Source organism: Alternaria ventricosa (genome assembly GCF_023758065.1).
Source record: "Alternaria ventricosa strain BMP 2768 chromosome Unknown scaffold_1, whole genome shotgun sequence".
NCBI lineage: Eukaryota > Fungi > Ascomycota > Dothideomycetes > Pleosporales > Pleosporaceae > Alternaria > Alternaria ventricosa.
In genome coordinates, this window is record NW_026055681.1 from 987971 (window position 1) to 1006757 (window position 18787).

Consider the following 18787-nt stretch of genomic DNA (forward strand, 5'->3'; position numbering starts at 1 on the left):
TTTCGACACAACTCCACCAAGCGGAGGGCAAGGCCGAATGTCGCTACAGATCGCTGTAGCTCATACGGGCCAGCGCCTCGACGCTGATCCCGTCGCCTTTACTACAGTCGATGCGCTCAAGCACTGGATCTCGAGGGCAACCGAGATAGCGCCCGAGCAACAGGTCTTACTCACAACACAGGGCAAACACGTCAAGCTCCAAGCGCTCTTAACTGAGGTACGCGTCTACTGTGGGATTTGTAGGACACACGCTAATACTTGTGCCACAGAAAGAGATATTCGTCTTCAGTCGCGAACTCTCCAACAACCCGCAGGCTGCCATATCCTCCACACCACTGCCCGATGCCTTCCAACCCGACGATGCGCCGAATCACCTTGCGAAGAACACCGACCTCGGAGCATGGCAGGCCCTCTTCCAGGCCCGCCGCGACTGGGCTTTTGGCCTGCTCGAAAGGTCGCTCTCCATGTCCCAGATCGCCTCGAAGCACTTTGCCGAACAAGCCACCATCGAGAGAGCAACCCAGGTCGCCGTCGGGAATCACGATGCGCACATCAAGGGCTTGGACCAGAAGTACAAGGCAGCAAGGGAATGGTACGATGGGGTCGAGAAGGAAGCCGGGGACAACATACGGCGGCTTGACGCCGACTTTGAGCAACTGGGAACGGTGCCTGCTACCTTGAACTTCGCGCGCTTCTTGGCCAAGGAGATGAGATCTCCCCAGAGCATTCCCAGTAGTACTCTTGTTCGCAAGACCCTCCAAGAGTTCCTCGACGTCGAAGCGATCAAAAAGGCTACATCAACAAGCAAGCGCGTTCGGGAGGCTTTTGGCAAACACATGGACAAGATGCGCATGCAGCTAGAGAATATCGAGACAGATTACAACCAACTCCTGAGCGCCGTCGGCCAAAGCCAGAGCCGTTCCATGGCTGATGATTCCGAAGAGCCCACGCGCCTGTACAACGAGATCGATGCCGTCGTTAAGAAGGTCGAGTCGGACTTTGAACACGTCATGGGGCTAGAAGCAAACCCGAAGTCGGTCGCGCAGGTGTCCAAAATGGCCTTGCTCCATACGCGAAACTTTCTACCGGCCATACAAGAATACAGCGTGGAAATGAGCGATCTCGTGCGACGGGCGGTGGAGCAGAAGAACGCTGCCATCAGGAACTCGGTCGAGAGCATGCAGGGTATCGCAAACATCGAATCGATCATTGCGAGCGTCGGTGCGCAACTTGAGCAGATCAGTATCCCAGACGATGGTGTTGCTGCCTTCGAGCTCATTTCCCTCGTCGGTCGCTTGCCTTATGTTTACGGTACACTGCTAGTCGAAGCCGTCCGAAGACGTGAGTGGACAGAAAGGATGGAGAAGGATACATCCTCGCTTGCTGAGGAAATGGCAACGTTTCAGGAAGAGGAAGAGCGTCGGCGCAAGCGATGGCTGAAGCCAATATCGGATGTTGTAAATCTCGAAGCCTTGCAAGGTGGCTCATTAGGATTCGAGCTAAATGTGCAACCTGAAAAGACCGTCTGGCCGATGGTCACTCGAGAAGAGCTTCAAGATTACCTCCAGGACTTGCAAAGACTGGATGGACAGCAATCGGAAGCCGAATTATTTGCCCAAGCTATTAAGGATCTTGACCGACCTACAAAGCAGCAGATCAAACGCGCGAAGAACTTCAAGATGGGTAGTGTCCATGAGCCAGCTTTCGGCAGAGGCTCTCAACTCATGATGCGAGGCGATGATGAGCTACGTGTACTTAAAGAGGGGAATGCAAAGCTCGAAGAAGAGCTGAAAGGCTACAGGAGCCGAGTGCGACGATTGGAGGATCTGGTACATCGTCAGAGTACTGCCAACAGACTCTCAATAGGTGGCGCGCCTCCCTCATTCGGTATACCAGACCCAACCGACCCCGCGACGCCAACAGCAGAAGTCGCTTCACCGAGACCCCAAGAAGAGCTATCCCGTCGCTCTTCGATCTCTTCCAGGCGCTACTCGGCAAATACAGGACAAGAAGACAAACGTCGTATTCTTCGCCTTGAACAACAGCTCGCGGCGGAGAAAGAGGCTCGTGCCAAACTTGAGAGCGATGCGCAAGCACGGAGAGACGAGGATGCAGATCAGCAACGCCAGTTCGAGGAGGCCATGTCAACCAAGAACAACATCATGGAAAACATGCGAGCGCAACAAAAAGAATTCGCCGACGAACGCAAATCACTAGAAGACGAGATCCGCGCATGCAAGGCCAAGATTGAAGAAGCCGAAGATGAACTTGATCGCGTCCTAGGCAGTCGGGATAACGAGCGAACAGGTGTAGATGCTAGAGTCCAGGAGCTGGTTTCGCAACTCGAAACAACCCGCAAAGATGCTGCCGAACAGAGTAAACAAGCAGATAAGCGCATCGAAGCTCTTCAAGCGGAGCTCCGTGAGCGCTCAGCAGTCAAGACCCAGGAGTTTGACTCGCTGACAGCAACCTTCAACCACCTGTCGCCAGGTACCAACGTACCGGACGATCACGCTACGCTTGTGGCACAACTTGAAGATCTTGCAGCGCGATCACTCAACCACCAAAAAGAGCTAGAACAGGCTGTGGCGATGGCAAAGTCAGACAACGAAAATGCCCATGCTAGGATCGAAGAGCAAGAACAAGGCTTCAACACCAAGCTTGCCGAACACGAGAAGGAAGTTGCAGCTGTCCGCGAAGAGCTTGACGTGGAGAAGGCCCGTGTCACCTCTATCACTGCAGAACTTGAAGAGGAACGAGAGCATCTACATAGCCTCCGCGCCAAGTTCGCTGAAGGCGAGACCGGCTCCGAAGCTCTCCGGAAGCGCGTTGAGGAGGAAGAGGCCAAGGTTGGTCGTCTTCAAACCGAGCTCGCAGAAAAGAGCTCGCACGCCAACAGCCTCGATGTCGAGCTTATGCGCGTAGAGAAGAAGCTCCGCAAGCTTGAGGAAGCGGACTCGTCCCGTACCCACCAACGTATGCATCGGGCGAAGGACCTTAGTGAACGGCTATACACGCAGCATGAGCGTCTGATCCGTCTAGTCGAGACACTTGGATTCGTCATTACTCATGAGAACGGTGAAATGATCCTCCAGCGAGCGTCTAGACTTGGGAATAGCACCATCATGACAGACACTAGTGCAGGACTTAGTCGAAGTACAACAACGCCCTCGCCCACTCCCCTCAAGCGTTTCCTGGAAGACGTCGGAGATCTTCACTTCCTTCAATGGACCGAATCTACAAGCCCAGAGGAAGAAGATCAGCGGTATCAGGAACTCATTCAGAAGCTCGAGCTCTTCAACACCGAAACCTTTAGCGACGCTGTTGCGAAGCGGATGCGTGACATGGAGCACACTGCACGAAAGTGGCAGAAAGAAGCCCGAGCATATCGCGACAAGGCGCATCGCTTCCAGGCTGACTCGCACGACAAGATCGCCTATCGCTCCTTCAAGGAAGGCGACCTTGCACTCTTCTTGCCGACCCGCAACAATGCGCATCGCCCTTGGGCTGCCTTCAACGTTGGTGCACCACATTTCTTCCTTCGTGAGCAAGACACCCATAGATTGGGTGGGAAAGAGTGGCTTGTGGCGCGCATTTCGAAGGTAGAGGAGCGCGTCGTCGACCTTTCCAAGACGATGGATGGTGCAACTCGAGCATCATTAGATGGTCGATCTGTCGCCTCTAGCAATGCCATTTCATTCGAAGACGACAATCCTTTCGATCTATCTGATGGACTAAGATGGTACTTACTGGAGGCGACTGAAGAGAAGGCGATGGCTCCGGGCACCCCAGGTATCAAAGGTGCAGTCACAGTGAAGAGCAGCCTAGAAACCGGATTGGGCGAGATGCAGAAAGCGAAGAAGAAGTCCTCCATGGACCCGGCAACTCAACTTGGGAAGTCACTCGACAGTCGCCGCAGCAGCGGAACAAGCAAGAAGAGTGCGCCCCTAGTCGGCCGTCATAATTCGGCTGAAGCGCTCTCGCCAGCTGAACGGCCTGACTCGAATCCAAACTCTGCGACAGCAACACGGGGCGCGAGTCCAGCTGGCACACATGGTCCTAGCCATCTCAGGGAGTCATCAACGAATGGCGTAGACAAGTCTGCGGACGATGGGAATGGAGGCAATGTGCGCGACCTACTATGGGGACCTTAGGTTTTCGCTTTCTGTAAATCTAAGCTCCCCGAACCATGACCTTTGCTTACATCGCTAACACTACGCAGTCATCCATCGCCCAGCTTCAATCCCTCCGCAAGACCTCCATATCAGGCCCATCGAATACACGATCGGATACATCTCCCGTCAAAAGCAGACTAGGAAGTCAAGGCGATCTGAAAAGTCCTCTTAGTGACTCTCGAAAGTCGCCGCTCGCGAGGAAGGGAAGCATATGGGATTCGTTTTTTCAGTACGACATCGAATATCAGGGCAAAGCATCGAAGAAATAGATCTTTTTAAAGCGGTCGGAGACCGCTTGTGTAAATCATTCTGAGTGCGAACACCATCGCATTCGCTGAACATATCGGCTACTTCATTGTACATTAATAGCATCGCATGCATGGTTAAAGAAGAAGCAGGCTTACTGAGGTATATGCTCTGATGTCATACCGTATGATAGACATATAACTACTGTTCAGTTCGCACCTTAACACTCCATTTGGTCGGCTGAGTGAGATTTCACGCCATAGCGCCTCCAGGTCTTTCCTCGTCTTTCGTCGCTGCTGTCACTCACACGCCCAGGTGCCGCATATTTTCGGAACTCGGCTTAGGCGTTCTCTTGTAGTGTAGTTTAAGTATGGACACTAATGCAGTATCCTGCCTATATTAGCTTCGAAAGAAAGCAACGAACGCTCCAGGGCTTCTGTATGGCTTGGTCGTGTTCTACAATTTACAGGCGATGCCGAATTCGTGGTTCGATGTGTGTGTTTAGTGTCGTGGTTTCATTTGCCAAGGAATCTGTCGTTAGTACGTAGGATGCCTAACCGCCACCATAGCAAAGCCGATGTGATGTCATGGCTCTATACTGGGGGCCTTGGTTGAATGTAGCAAAGTGATGATGGCTAGATCTGTATAAAGAACGAGGCAACCCCCCTGACTGCTACGGCTGTACAGTTTGCGCATAGCCCAACAAGTTCTGCACAACGTCCATCCGACATGCTCCGTCCTACTAGACACTCGGTCCTGGCTTCTGTGCTAGCCACAATAGCGTACGCACAATCATCTTCTGACTCCGATCCCGAGACATTGACATGCGATGATCTCTCCGATGGCCTCGCATACAATGCCTCTGTCACCCACAACACAACGGCTCTAACCCTCAGCTATCTCGGATCCGATTCAGACCCATCGTTCTCCGAAGACAACGGGATCAATTGGCAGATCTCATCTTATATCGGGCCGTACATCTGGCCTGGGGATGGAATCAGCGAGAACGACACCCAAGCCGTTCTATGGCTCGACGTTGGTGAATCGGATATAGAGCGTTTGGGCAATCGGATGGGTTTCTGCCACAACGTTGTCCCGTTGCAGGACTTCACCACCTCAAATCTGACCTGGAGCAGACAAGTTTTGGAGAGGGCGCAAGATGATAATGGGGATTGTAAGACTATGTTGGGAGAAGAATGTGTGCAAGCTCTCCAGAATTGGTACTCAGGTCAAAATAGCGTATGGATCTCTCAGGACTGTTCCACTATCAAGCACACTATACCTTCCGAATGTGAAGGCATGTTGGCCGAAGCTGTGACAGTTGGTACGTCTTGGATCCGTGGCAACAAAGAGGTGAGAGATATAACTAATGGCGCTTGTAGACACTGCACCCTTCAACGCCTCTGATAAAGTCCGCATATGGGAATGGGCTAGGTATGACAACGAAACCTACACTGAGGAGTTTACCGTACCTACCTGCGACGACCGCAATCTGAGCAGCGGTTGGGGTAATAGGCTCGCTCTTCACACCGACTACGACGTGGCACTGAACTTTCCCATTGTGGACATCCTAAACTTCTATCCCACCACTCCCGTCACCAACCATTTTAGCACTCGCAGCACTCCTGCAAAAGTCGTATGTTTGAAACCTGGGAATGTGCAGGACGGAAGTCGGGCCCCGAGAAGTGTGAAAGAAGTGCTTGACGAGAAATACGGTTCACAGGATGGAGAAGACTCTCAGGATGACGAGTCTAGTGCCGAGAGAGCCTTTGGAAGGAGTGGCAGGGCTGTATTCGCATCGATGGTTGGCACGATCGTCGGAGTCTGGCTCGGTCTGTAAAGTACCCAAACGCTTTAATCGATGCAGCGTATGCTCGAGAATCAAGCATGTTCAGATTTCGACCGTCATCGATCGGTGTGCAACAACACCGGAAGGATCGGGAGTGATGATCATATAGAACTGTGGCACACTGCGCAAGCAAAACTCCACTCTTGGACCAAACCCCTCACTGCTTCTCCACAGACACCGGACGAAGCAGCCACACCACAGCTGGAGAGTGACGCTAAAACATAGCCAAGCGGTGAGCTTACTCTTTATGGATCTGCATCGGCATGTGATTGTGGCTGGACAGTTACATTACTGCCGAATGCCCTTGTTCGTAGTGAAAGAAGAAACTGTTAGGATAGAGAGCGTGGATTGTCAGTTGCGTGACGAGACTTCATCGATATAGTGGCATTGTGGTCTAATGTGCTAGCGCTCTCTATGTGCGTCACTGGAGATACGTCACACTGGAGGCAACTAGGAAGTGTGAGTAGGTCCTCAGCGTGAAAGGGTTCGCGAGACTTGCCAAAGCGAAAATACCCTGGACTCACACTTGATAATTTTCCAGGACACAAGGTTTAGGAAGGCGAGCAGAGCACGTAGGAGGGGTATGCCTTAACTCAGCTAAGTGGATCTGCCGCATTTTGTGGGTATGGGGAATACCCATTCATTGAGCTTGTCATTGACCACTTCAAGGCATTTGAAATACATGCGGGAATCGACTTGAATCTCGTGGTGTTCTTTTTGTTACTTACCATGATTGCTGACCTGATGCGGTTCCTGGTCCCTCCATAGAGCGGGTCAGACCGAGAAGGGAACACTGCCGGTCTCAGTCATGCTTTGGATGCATGGGACGTTGTCAACCCTAGAAATCGTCATTCAAAGTCAAATTGATACTGCGACAGCGCCGAGCAGAGGTGCATCGGACTGCATCACGATCAGACTCAAGCCATACTATCTGTGTCGCGTGGCTTGTGTATCTGTGCTGGCACCAGTGCCATGCGCTGGAACCGCCAACAGGATCGCCGGCACGATGGAGTCGTGCTGAAAGCTTGGAAAGGTGTCATAACCACGGGGTTGGAACCATTGTTGTCTTGCTGGGCCTGTGAGAGTTACACGATAGCCTGGGCAGACGCTTGTCAGGCATTTGCGATAGGTCAAGAAATGCCTCGCAGTTGCGGAAGCACTATTTGGCTAAGCAGAACGTGTGGCGCAATTTTGGTAGCTTGTGTATGGGCCTGCGATACTACCAGACCGCGTGATACTAGGCGGATGTTGGAGTTGGTCATGAAGCGGGGTCGTGTGTGGACGAAGATCGAACCTGAGCCAAGCCGGGGCCAAGAAAACTAGCTGGTGCCAAGGGGCGTGAGAGACGCGTGAGAGGAGCGGAGCGAATCGCGAGGCGAGGTGATGCATAAAGGCGTTGAGGCTGTGCTGGTGGGCCGATTCGATTAGGGCGCTCCTGTCATGGGTTCTGACACACTGACAATTTAGCTCTGATCTGGCGTTCCTGTGAATTCCCACCCCCTTGGGCGGCGTGTAATATGAGTGCCTGAATTGATTCGGGTAGCAGAAGTTTTCGCAGGCCCGTGGGCGGGAGGATAGATGAAGGGATGAAGATCAACCGACAGGGCTGATGTGCTAGCGCGCTGCGCTGCGTAACGGGTATCCTGCTGCATACGGGATTTGTCTGATTGATGGCACTATCGGAGGCTTGCTACTATGCACCCACGGCCAGGGTACTGCTGTGCAGCCTGTGATAGAGCATGTCTTACCGGAGAGCTGCATGTGTAGCCGCCATTCTAGTCAATCACGATGCACGCGAGCGGCATCCCAGCATGGGGCCACTGTTGACGTCTGTGTTACACACCGTGGTAAGAGTCCGAGATAAGTGCCGTGTACTTTTTGGTTGCTTCTTCGCATAAACAGCTGATTTCGGGCTGCAGGGCGGGAGAGAGCGGCACCTGCTCAAGCGAAGCGGGGGGACTTTTGCTTCGCAAAGCACAGTGTCGACGCGACGATTTTGATTGCGATCTGGTGATGACGGGTGAAAAATCACAGCGGAAAGTGGAGTACATGAGAGACCACGAGGCATGACTTCATCTGAAGCGCATTCCGGCCATGCCTGTACGGGCGATGCGCATGCTCACCCGCTGGCGCTGACCTGGGATTCAATATGTTCCGCTCGCTACCGGTCCGATAGCCTTGGAAATCTCCATAGTGTAGCACAGTGCAGCGAAAGTTTGGGCATGGAGGGCAGGAGATGGCTTTTGGCAAAATAGCAACCCCCTTGTCGCGGCGCTGATTAGCAGAGCGTCTGAGCGCAGTCGTGTCAGGGCAGATTTCTATGATTGTCATTGTCGCACAGGGTGGCACAGGGGTCCAGCGCCAATGGGTTCCGACACGCTGCGTGGTGAAGGGCTTTGGAAGGGCTCTCATGGCGGACGGCGCACCTCGTTATCTGAGAGCGGTGAAGGTCGATAGCACACGGATCCAGCAGCCTGGCACGGATCTGCTTGCAAACTCTCTTGGTCCGCCGTTAGTGCCAAAGCCCGCGTTTGTGTCCCGGTGCCGCGACGGACATGAAGGAGTCGCCTTGTTTGGCATCACGGGCGTTGCTAGGCTTGGGCACACCTGGTCAATCCTCTGCGCGCTAGAAGTTGGAACCCTCGACCCCTGCCGCCTCCGCCGCCCAGCAGAGTGGTCCGTTGTGTTAAATACTATGGCGTCTCCCTAGCAGTCCACGTCGTCGTACCATTCCAAGGTTTACTCAGAAACACCAGCTGCCAGCTACCAGCTACCAGCTAGATCAGCCTGACCTGATCACCACCTCACCCTGCCGCAGCTGTCCTGACTCATCGCCCTGCTGCCTTGCTCGTCCGTCCGCTCGCTGTAGTAAGCAACCTTACCAAGCCGCCGGCACCGACCCCGTCGTCATTCCACCAAGTTCCGGCCTGGGCTGAGTCTACATAACACCGTTGCTTTTCGCCGCACCTGTCGTCCCCCATCGCGCTTGCCCGCTCTAAACTCCGCCGCACTTGTCGTTCCCCGCCCGCCATTCCCTAAACAAGTAGGTAGGGGGTGATCGACCACGCGCGTCCCAATCAGCCATCAAACCTTGGCGCACGGCATCCTACACTGTCAATCTCCACTCTACGGCCCTCCTGCCCTTATAATCGGACCCGCCGCTTTCCTGGACATTGTCGCAGACTCCATCTACGCCAGCACTCTACCACTACCGTCTTCACTACCACCTGTTTACTAGTCGCCACTAGCGTCTACCCCAGATTGCCACCCGTTTTGACCTCGTGACTGCATCCCGCCCGTCATCTCCAAGACCGACACCACGTCTCCCACCACGACGGCGCCATCACCCACAACGTTTCCTGGAAGCACACCCCGAAAACGAGTCTACCTCGACATCACTTGAAACACCACAATGTGCGTCGCCGAACTCTGCGTCACGGTCCTCCCGTGCCAGCACCGCTGGTACCACCTGGTTCGCCCATGCAGCCCCTCCAGCAACCTCTCCACATGCGGCAAGAAGTTGGGAATCTCCGGCTGGGAAGTCAAGTGCGACCACTGCCCCTACTGCCACGGCCACGTCTCCGAGTTCGAGTACAAGCTCATCGGCGACGGACCAGCACCGCCAGTCGGATCTCTCTCAGGCCTCGCACGCGCACACTCGACGTCTCTGAACGCAGCCCGCCGGGACATCCGCCTCGACAACATCACCCGAACCGACAGTGCTACCAGCGTAGGCAGCAAAAGCAGTCTGGTCACAGCAGCCTCTGAGAAGAACCGCGCAATGAACTCCCGACTCGACGCCTACTTCTTCCCTTCGGCTGACCAGCCCTACCCCGCTGTACGAGAAGACGACGCCGAGAGCAGCAGCGCGACCAGCCCAAGCGACACATCAAGCAACGACCGCGCAAGCATGCGACACTCGTCCATCTCCATGTCGGCTGAGCCCTACAAAGCCAACATGCTCTCGCGTGTCCGGCAACGCACCAAGCGCATCTCCACCATCTTCAGATGAACGGACCGTCAATATTGCGCTTTCCTTAGCCACGTCAGTACCTACACAACCCACCTCAGCTCTTGGTAGTCGCATCGCGTCGGAGTCTAGGCTGTGGCTGAAGTGAGGAGTCGCTTCCCCATTGATCCACTTAGCCACGTTTTCCTCGGCCCGAACGGCAATCACATGCCATGATCATGCACTCCGCGGACCGTGCAGGCCATCAGCCACACTTGTCTGGTCTCTTGAGCCGAACCTCTCAACTCCTCACGACGACTGCCGAAACTCCACTCTTCACTTCATGTATCTGTTTTGTTCAACCTCGCCTAGCGCGCTTTGGCCTGTTTCTCTCATCTCTCTCTTACTTCGGATACCCACTCTGCTCTTGCATTCTGCGCACGCGAACGTGCCCCGGCGACGGGTACTCTTGCGCACTCATTTCGGCCGCGGCGTTCTCACGTAAAAAAACGACAGGGAGTACTTCAGGCGAACACGAAGAGGGCAAGGGCAACCTGCGTTTGCTTCCATTTTGGTTTGGAATTACTAGGGTTGTTTGGCGTTGGGCAGCAAAACGTTTGTGCGTCATAAGCGGCAAGCGCTTCGTCGCTTTCTTTCTCGCTTGCTGTTGCTATGACTTACGAATGACTCAAGAGTGTTCTAGAAGCTAGTTTGTTACAAAATTCACATATGTTTGCAAACAATTACGTGCATCGCGCATTCGCCCATCTCTCGAGTGTTTCCAAGTGTTCCAAGCATCCTTACTGACCGATGTTACAAGATTGCCCGCCACACCCATGCATGGTTACGAATCTGTGCCACACCTGCGTGCCACACTTCCGCTCCAATGCAGGTGCCTCGCAAAGCAATCTAGACCTTGCGCTCTGGCACGTACAGACGCGTCACCGCTGCTTGGAGCTACGCGATATCGATACCCACCAGCGCATGCAGGCATGTACACTAAGTGCACCATGACACCCTTCCACTCCGCCAAGCCATGCAGGCATATACTATTACACCGTATATTCCGCTCTGTCCGCCAAGCTAGCCATGTTCTCCCCACCAAGATGGAGAAAAAGCGAGCTTTTCGTTGTCGTGGCCAAAATTTCAGTTTGCCGTCGGTGAAGGATCCCCTTCTCGCCGAATGTCGTGTCCAAGCTTAGTGACAAGTGCATAGACAATGTCACAAAGTTTGTTGCTTACTCGAAATCTGGTTTGCGCCATGAGTAACGTCTGCAGATCTTCAGCTGCCGGAGAAATCCATAAACCCTCTGGGATGTGAAGGGAAATAAACCTGCCCCAAGAGGAACAAGCACACCAAGCCTGAGATCAGCGTGCTTGATCTTCTCGTGCTGCAGGGCGATCGATGGTCTTGCGTGATAAATATCATCATCGCGCTGTGGAGATCTGCTACTACTCACATGTGTACCTTACTTCACAGACCAGGTCATATGTCTCTTTCTGAGGGGTTGCATCTCGACATTGTGGTACACTTGCGATCATATGACTACAATTCTGATCAAAGACTGTAGTGAGTGGAAAAAGTCAGGCATGCGGATCAGCAGAGCCACAACGACAAAGTCAAAGAAATGTCGCATCACACCTGATCAATTTCGACAGCTTTGCCTCACGCGCAAGAAGAGATGGCAGGACTTGTTTTGGACGCACGACTCGCAGGGACGGCGTGCACAGCCTCTACGCCAACGTCACACATTGACAAGCCTTGAGTATCACGACATAAGCTTCGCACCAGTGTCGCGAAACAAGCAATTTGGCAGATCAAGCAATTGAAGCCCAGAGATTGACCTGCCAGCTGGAAGGTTCCATCACTGCACATCACTGTCGCCGAGTGAGGGGTTCGCAGCAAGGGAATTCGTCGGTTGGGTTTTGATCGGCAATGAAACAAAGTTCGGCATCAACGGGAAGCGACGATCATGACGCTCGGTGCAACGCAGAAGCATAGGAAACCAAAGGCAGCGGTTTTGACGTGCGACCGGCAAGACGATGAATAGTGTGCATTGGTGTGGTGTACGAGATTACTTTAGCCGCTCTGGACAGACAAGCTTTTTGGTTGTAACGGGTCATTGTATTCGCTTTTTAGTTTACGTGAAGACTACTCAATGTAGTAACCGGAGTACCTTGACCAGGTCCGCTGTTACACCCATCGCAGTGACCTCGCCGCCAGCACCGGCACCCTGTATGATGAGCGGGTTGTCGCCATATCGCTTTGTGTAGAATGCGATGATGTTGTCGCTTCCCTTAAGGGCGGCAATGGGGTGGCTTGTGTCGAACTTCTCCAATCCGACCTTGACCTTGTTGTTTGGTACATCCACGCTTCCTACAAATCGGATGACCTTGCCTTCCTTCTCTGCCTCTGCCTTAAGCTTCTCCATTTGGTCGTCGTACTGTGGGAGTTTCTCGAGGAACTCGTCGCCGGATGAGCAAGACTCGAGCTCCTTGGGGATAAGAGACTGAACAGGGAATGATGTTGGCGATTCGACCTTTAGGCCAGCGAGACGGGCGAGGATTGTAAGCTTTCGCGCGACGTCTAGCCCATTCAGATCGTCACGAGCGTCTGGCTCAGTGTAGCCCTTCTCTTTGGCTGATGTGACCTCAGCTGAGAATTTTCCACCTCCACCGCCGAGAGGCTGGAAAGAGTTGAAAAGGAAACTCATGGTTCCACTGAAAACGCCCTCAATCTTTGTGACTTCATCTCCAGTTTCTACCAGATCCTTCAGTGTAGAGATAACAGGCAGTCCCGCGCCAACGGACGACTCGTGGAAGACGTAGCCACCAGCACCGTTTCCGTTGCTCGCAGCATCAAAGATCTGTGTCCATAGGCCATAGCTTCCTGAGAAGGCTTTCTTGTTTGGCGTTACAATGCTGATTCCCTTCTTCAAGAAAGCAGGGTAGCTATCCGCAACGTCCTGGTTGCTGGTGTTGTCGACCAGAACCACCTTGCCAGGCGCTTTCTGTAGGTATTCGCAGAGTTGTGGGAGAGGCAATGTGGGGTTGGAAGTGTTTTGGAGCTCGGATTCCCAGTTGGAGAGGGATTTGTAGTCGGCGTGGTAGACAGCTTTCTTCGAGGTGCTGAGCCAGATGAGGGAGAGGTAGTACGGCGACGAGGGCGATTGGGAGAGACGTTTAGAGAGGGCAGATAGTTGGGAGAGGAAGGCTTTGCCTACGCCGCCAGCACCTGTGGTTGTCAGTATCAAGTATGCGAATAAGAAGATTGTTGCGCGTACCGATAACGGCGATGAATACTTGACGAGGTAGAGGCATGCTTGTTTGTTGTAGTCAATTGATTGTGCGAATCTTGATGCTGAGAACGTGAAGATCCGGTCGACTCTCAGGAGACAACGGGAGGATATCCAGACTTGAACAGAGAAAGACTGCGGCTCGCGGAAAGCGCGGTGCGGCTCTCAAAGGTACTGCGATGTGGGGTTGGTGAATCAAATGTTACCCAGGTGGGGTAGCTGCTGAGGTTAGTGACGCAACAAGCTCAGAGCTCCGAACATCGCCGCCGCGCCTACGCGCTCAGCACGCGACTGCCACCACCCAAATTGACTTTCATCACCAACCCCACCATGTCCTCAAAAGACGCCCATCTCTACGGCGTGCGGCCCAAGGGACGCGCAAAGGCCAAAGAAATCTCCAGCTCGAGCAGTCTCGCCTTCTCCTCGACCCTCTCCAACCTCATCAAGAACTCTTCGACGGAACCGAACAAGCCCACCGCGGGTCGCGCACGACCACAGAAGGAAGACATCTTCAAGACACACAACAAGAACGTCAAGAAGCGCGCACTGAAGGACCTGGAAGACACAGACTTTACACAGAAGCACCGCGGGCGCACAACCGAGGAGAAGGGCGAAGATGAAGTCGCATGGAAGCGCACAAAGCGGCGCATGGAAGAGAAAGCACGCCTATACGACGCCCTGAAACGCGGCGATGTAGAAGATCTCGACGACAAATACGGTGTCGACTTTGACCGCAAATGGGCTGAGCAACAAGAAAAGGGCGGGGCGGAACATGCCAGCTCATCCGAGTCGGAAGAGGATGAAGAGGAGGAACTCGTAGAATACACGGATGAGTTTGGGCGGACACGAAAGGGCACACGTGCAGAAGCTGCCCGCGAAGAGCGTCGAAAGCGCACCCTCGCCGCCGACGAACCCGACCGCTTCACCGCGCGGCCCAGCATGCCCACCAACATAATCTTCGGCGACACCGTACAAACACACGCTTTCAACCCCGATGAGACCATCGCGCAGCAGATGGCTGATCTAGCCGCCAAGCGCGACAAAGAACTCACGCCACCACCCGAGGTACACTTTGACGGCAGAGCCGAGGTCAGGCAGCGCGGCATGGGCTTCTTCAACTTCTCCAAAGACGAGGAGGAGCGACAAGAACAGATGAGGCGGATTGAGAAGGACAGGGAAGATACCGAGCGCGTGAGGCAGGAGCGCAAAGAGGCCGTGGAGAAGAGAAAGGCCATGGTCAGAGAAAAGAAGAGGGCTATACAGGAGAAGAGAAGTAAAGGGCAGGCGGAGAAGTTTTTGGAAGAGCTGGGCCAGGAGCTGTTCAAGGACGGAGAGACTGAAGTGGAGGAGAAGTCGACCGTCGCAGATGAGAGCAAGGAAGCTGCGTGAGCCGGAGTCTTGCCATTTCACATTCCATACTATGATACCCCAATACGAAGCACATCTTCTCGTTCAAATCAGCGCTTGTGGCCCATCAAAGCCTCACAACAAACAAGGGGAAAACGAAGCACCCTGCAGTCTACATCAATTTGAAAATGAAAGTTGACAAAATATTGACTTGATGTAGGCTCCTAGGTATACAAGTTTTGAAATTTCATATAGGTAGGCGGTCAATCTTTCCTTGCACGAACGGTCTTAATCAAACACGCTTTGGTGCCGCCTAGCTGGGGGTCTGAACTTGTTATCTAAAGCCTTTCTTAGACTCTCTCGCTCATCTTCACTCTTGTGCCTGCCTTCGACTCTCTCTACCTGGTTCAGACCCCGCCTTACTCTCATGTCCTCTGTCTGGATGACAGACGCCTTGTATGTTGCGAGGTATGGGCCATAGATAGCTTGGAGTTCTGGGCGGTTGAGCCAAGTGAGTGCCTCGTCGCAATCCATCAGGAGCACACGTATCCTCGCCATGGCGTCTTTGGACAATGGCATCTTGATCGTCTTCATAGCGTTACGGAATGCGTCCAGCGCATCCTTGAACGTTAGAGGTAGTTTGAGATATGATGACAGAGCGCTCCCTCCTTGGGCGATGATGTCCTTTCGAACAAGCGTTCCCGAACGGAGGTTAAAATGGTATGCGGATGTGGACAGGAAGCCTTGGACGTTAGGCTGCCCGTATACAATAGTGAGGGCGTAGTCGATCAGCTGTTCGCGGATCGCTATGTCTTCGTCTCGGCTTGACTTTGTATGACTCTTTTCTCGTTTGAACCCCTCGGGGTGGAACGTGATGATAGCAATGCGACGAACTGTGGTTGGGCTGGTGTCGTAGTACTCTAGCATTGCACCCGGGAGTTCTCCTTTGTAGCGTTCGGTGCCTGACAAATATAGAACCTTTGCTGTCCTGCCTCGCTCTTTCAAGTACTGGCAGTAGTCCCGGAACGCTATCCCTCCTACTACCAAGAGGACTCGAGCGGTAGACTTGTCGAGACAGATAAACGCATGAGTCTGCCAGTAGTGGCGAAGCTGGCTAGGTACGCTGTCAAGAGGTTTTTCGGAGTTACCGGTTAACCGCTTCCGGTCAAGGCGTCGAGGGAAGAAGTCGACCATAAAGACACCGGTAGTGCGAACGTTAGCGACATTGTAACCGAGCTTAATCAAAAGCACAGCGATTGACTGGTTCGACATATCATTGACGGTACTGTAGGACATGTGGAGGGAGCTCGTGGGATCAGAAGTCGGGTACGAGCTTATAACCATCAGCGGGTCCTCCGGTGATCCAAAGGGTTTGACAAGGTAGTCCGGGCGCATATCTAACCCCGTGGTAGGGGTCGACGGTAATGGTACTCTGCACTCATCCCGTGTTACCTCTGCCCACAGGGCGTCGACGACGACATTTGTAGATGGCCATGTGGACGGCGACTCCACGATCTCAGGAATATATAGCGGTGGCGCAGTTTGCATGTGCTCCTTGATCGATCTCAGTAGCTCTGCAATGTCTGGCGATGCTGGGGAGAGATCAGGGAATGAGGCGGATATCAATGCGATTACTTCGTCTGGCGAGAGCTCTTGGTGTAGTGGATCTATGCGAGGCGGTTCTAGGTCAGAGTGAGACGTTCCTTGGTGCTGGTCGGTTGGGTCCTCATCCGGGTCTGACATATCCTCATCCGAGTCTGACATGTCCTCATCCGAGTCAGGCGGCCCTTGGTGCTGGTCGGTTAGGTTCTCATCCAACAGCTGCTGGTACAGCGTCGTCAAGAGGTTCTGGTATACGGGCTTGTCAATGCGATCGATGGTTGACATAGCATCTTCAATCTCTTGAATCTCTCGCAGTATCTTAGCGTTGTCGTTGCGCGCAGGGTGGGGTTCCTGTTCTCTTAGCCGAAGATCGTTTGGTAAAAGAGGGAGGGCGGGCCAGGAAGATTATGAGTGCATGAGGCCGTTATCCATCAAGCTCATTGTTGGTATAGCCCAATTTTGCACCCAGTGAGACTCAAGAACCTGTTGCGCTGAAGGTCGATCGTCTGGTCGGAATGATAACATTGACCTCATGAGCTTGACAAAAGACTGCTTCTCCTCCTCGTCCATCACGACCACCTTTCTTTTGTTTCTTGGTTCTTGTATTAACTGCTCCAGAAGGTCTTCCAATGACTGATAATTCAATCCTCTAAGGCTTCGCAGTTGATCGTCAAAATACTGGCTGCGATTCGCCCATCTCAGCCACAAGTCTTGAGGTAACTGCCCCAAAGCACCGACTTGATACTCTAAGACTTGGTCGTTACTCGGGAACCATTCATAGAACGGGGCACGTTGACCCATGACACTGAAAACTGCGCATCCGAGACTCCATATCTCTGCAGGGAATGAAAATTGCGACACTGTGTCCAACAGTATCTCTGGAGGCCTTAGCATCAAGGGCGTGTGGGTCGATTTCCGCACATGAGATCCTGGCTGGAAGGATTCGCCAAAGTCGCTTAGAAAGATCTTAGAGTCGGCGATTGAGAGCTTATCACCGCGGCCCCCAAGCCAGATTGGTACGACGGTACGACACCATTGTCAGGCACCCAATGATCCAGAGGTCGTCCATCTACCCTTTCTACCTCTTCGAGCGTGGGTTGTCCATACCTTTCGTGAAGTTGGTCTGGTGTAAGGTCATCGATGGTATTGGGAAGGCGCAGAAGGATATTTGCTTCATGTAGATCTAGATCCACCGTCAGCATATTGATAAGCTACCCATGTTGTCTATTCTATCACATACCTCCATGAACTATTCCACGAGAGTGCATGAATGCGACTGCCTGAATAATCTGAGCAGCTATCGCTCGAGCTACTGGGAGCTGGAAATAACGGTAAGGGGACGCCTCTCGCGCTTCGGCAATGCTTGTCATTGCAGGTATCGTGACAAGACAGCGGTGCTTTCTCTTCGTACCACGTATCTCTGGACCTTCCACTTCAAATTCACCCAGAATTTCTGGAAACAGGGTAGCACCGATGTGTTCTTCGCTACCGCGTCTTCCCTCGTCCCACAAAGCCTTCAAGATGGTACTCTCGGACGGACGGTCTAGCCCTGATACACAGAACTTGATAGCAACATACTTTGCCAGAATCTCATCACGTGCTAGCCATATAGTTGAATAAGACCCATGGCCTAGTTTATGCACGATCTGATAGCGGGTTGAGCAGAAACGCTCGCCAATTCGCACCGGATAGTAATCTCCGACAGTGTAACGCTCGAAGGGTTCGATATCTTCCATCGGCTTGTACCTCGGGAAGGAAGACTCTGGGTTAGGCTCGTGATCCGACATTAGTTCTGTATAATCGCCCGACGATGTGTTCCTTCGAGAAGTAATGTGTAAAGCAGTGGATATATTGCATGCAAAGCGACGAGGCAAGCAAAATCGTCGATGAAAAGCTGATCGAGAGAACAAGCTTATCAGCATTGCGAAGGCTTTTATCACTGACTGTAGCCGTAGAGTTAGTCATAAGAGTAGGCGCTTCCATGGATGTAGAGTCTTCACAAACGCGATCGACATCAGGAGCTCATGACCAGGCCAACCGGGGCCTGGCTCTGGTGCACTAGCGTTAGGACCCACCGCCAACCGCAGACTCCCGAGGTCGCCGACAGATATGGCCGACAGCCCTTCCATACCTTCGGTTTTAATACACTTCCCTCTTTGCGTTCAGAAATACTACTCTGATGGCTTTGGATATGTTTCGGTCATTGATTTGCAGTAGGTAACTGTGGTTCAACGCCGCCTGGATCTCCATTGCCTTCACCCCCAGGCGCAGGTCTAGGGATACGCACAAGTACTCTGTGTTAGCATGCTGTATATATGCACAG

At 53.1% G+C, this 18787-nt stretch overlaps 6 protein-coding genes across 6 annotated transcripts; 4 read left to right on the forward strand and 2 right to left on the reverse strand.

Moving 5' to 3' along the window:
- Nucleotides 1-37: 37 nt before the first annotated feature.
- J4E93_000331 (uncharacterized protein) lies at nucleotides 38-4444 on the forward strand (the record flags this gene model as incomplete). Its single annotated transcript, XM_049338292.1, has 3 exons — nucleotides 38-217; nucleotides 270-4127; nucleotides 4223-4444. The coding sequence occupies 3 exons, from the start codon at nucleotides 38-40 to the stop codon at nucleotides 4442-4444; spliced, it is 4260 nt and encodes a 1419-aa protein (XP_049204177.1).
- A 706-nt stretch (nucleotides 4445-5150) lies between these two features.
- On the forward strand, nucleotides 5151-6261 carry J4E93_000332 (uncharacterized protein; the record flags this gene model as incomplete). Its single annotated transcript, XM_049338293.1, has 2 exons — nucleotides 5151-5745; nucleotides 5804-6261. The coding sequence occupies 2 exons, from the start codon at nucleotides 5151-5153 to the stop codon at nucleotides 6259-6261; spliced, it is 1053 nt and encodes a 350-aa protein (XP_049204178.1).
- A 3421-nt stretch (nucleotides 6262-9682) lies between these two features.
- J4E93_000333 (uncharacterized protein) lies at nucleotides 9683-10282 on the forward strand (the record flags this gene model as incomplete). The annotated part of the gene is made up of 1 exon (XM_049338294.1): nucleotides 9683-10282. One exon carries the CDS (start codon nucleotides 9683-9685, stop codon nucleotides 10280-10282), a length of 600 nt encoding a protein of 199 aa, XP_049204179.1.
- Nucleotides 10283-12375: 2093 nt separating this feature from the next.
- J4E93_000334 (uncharacterized protein) lies at nucleotides 12376-13540 on the reverse strand (the record flags this gene model as incomplete). The annotated part of the gene is made up of 2 exons (XM_049338295.1): nucleotides 12376-13454; nucleotides 13504-13540. 2 exons carry the CDS (start codon nucleotides 13538-13540, stop codon nucleotides 12376-12378), a joined length of 1116 nt encoding a protein of 371 aa, XP_049204180.1.
- Nucleotides 13541-13845: 305 nt separating this feature from the next.
- Nucleotides 13846-14904, forward strand: J4E93_000335 (uncharacterized protein; the record flags this gene model as incomplete). Its single annotated transcript, XM_049338296.1, has 1 exon — nucleotides 13846-14904. The coding sequence occupies one exon, from the start codon at nucleotides 13846-13848 to the stop codon at nucleotides 14902-14904; it is 1059 nt and encodes a 352-aa protein (XP_049204181.1).
- Nucleotides 14905-15150: 246 nt separating this feature from the next.
- On the reverse strand, nucleotides 15151-16998 carry J4E93_000336 (uncharacterized protein; the record flags this gene model as incomplete). The annotated part of the gene is made up of 2 exons (XM_049338297.1): nucleotides 15151-16822; nucleotides 16994-16998. 2 exons carry the CDS (start codon nucleotides 16996-16998, stop codon nucleotides 15151-15153), a joined length of 1677 nt encoding a protein of 558 aa, XP_049204182.1.
- Between the last annotated feature and the right edge of the window lie 1789 nt (nucleotides 16999-18787).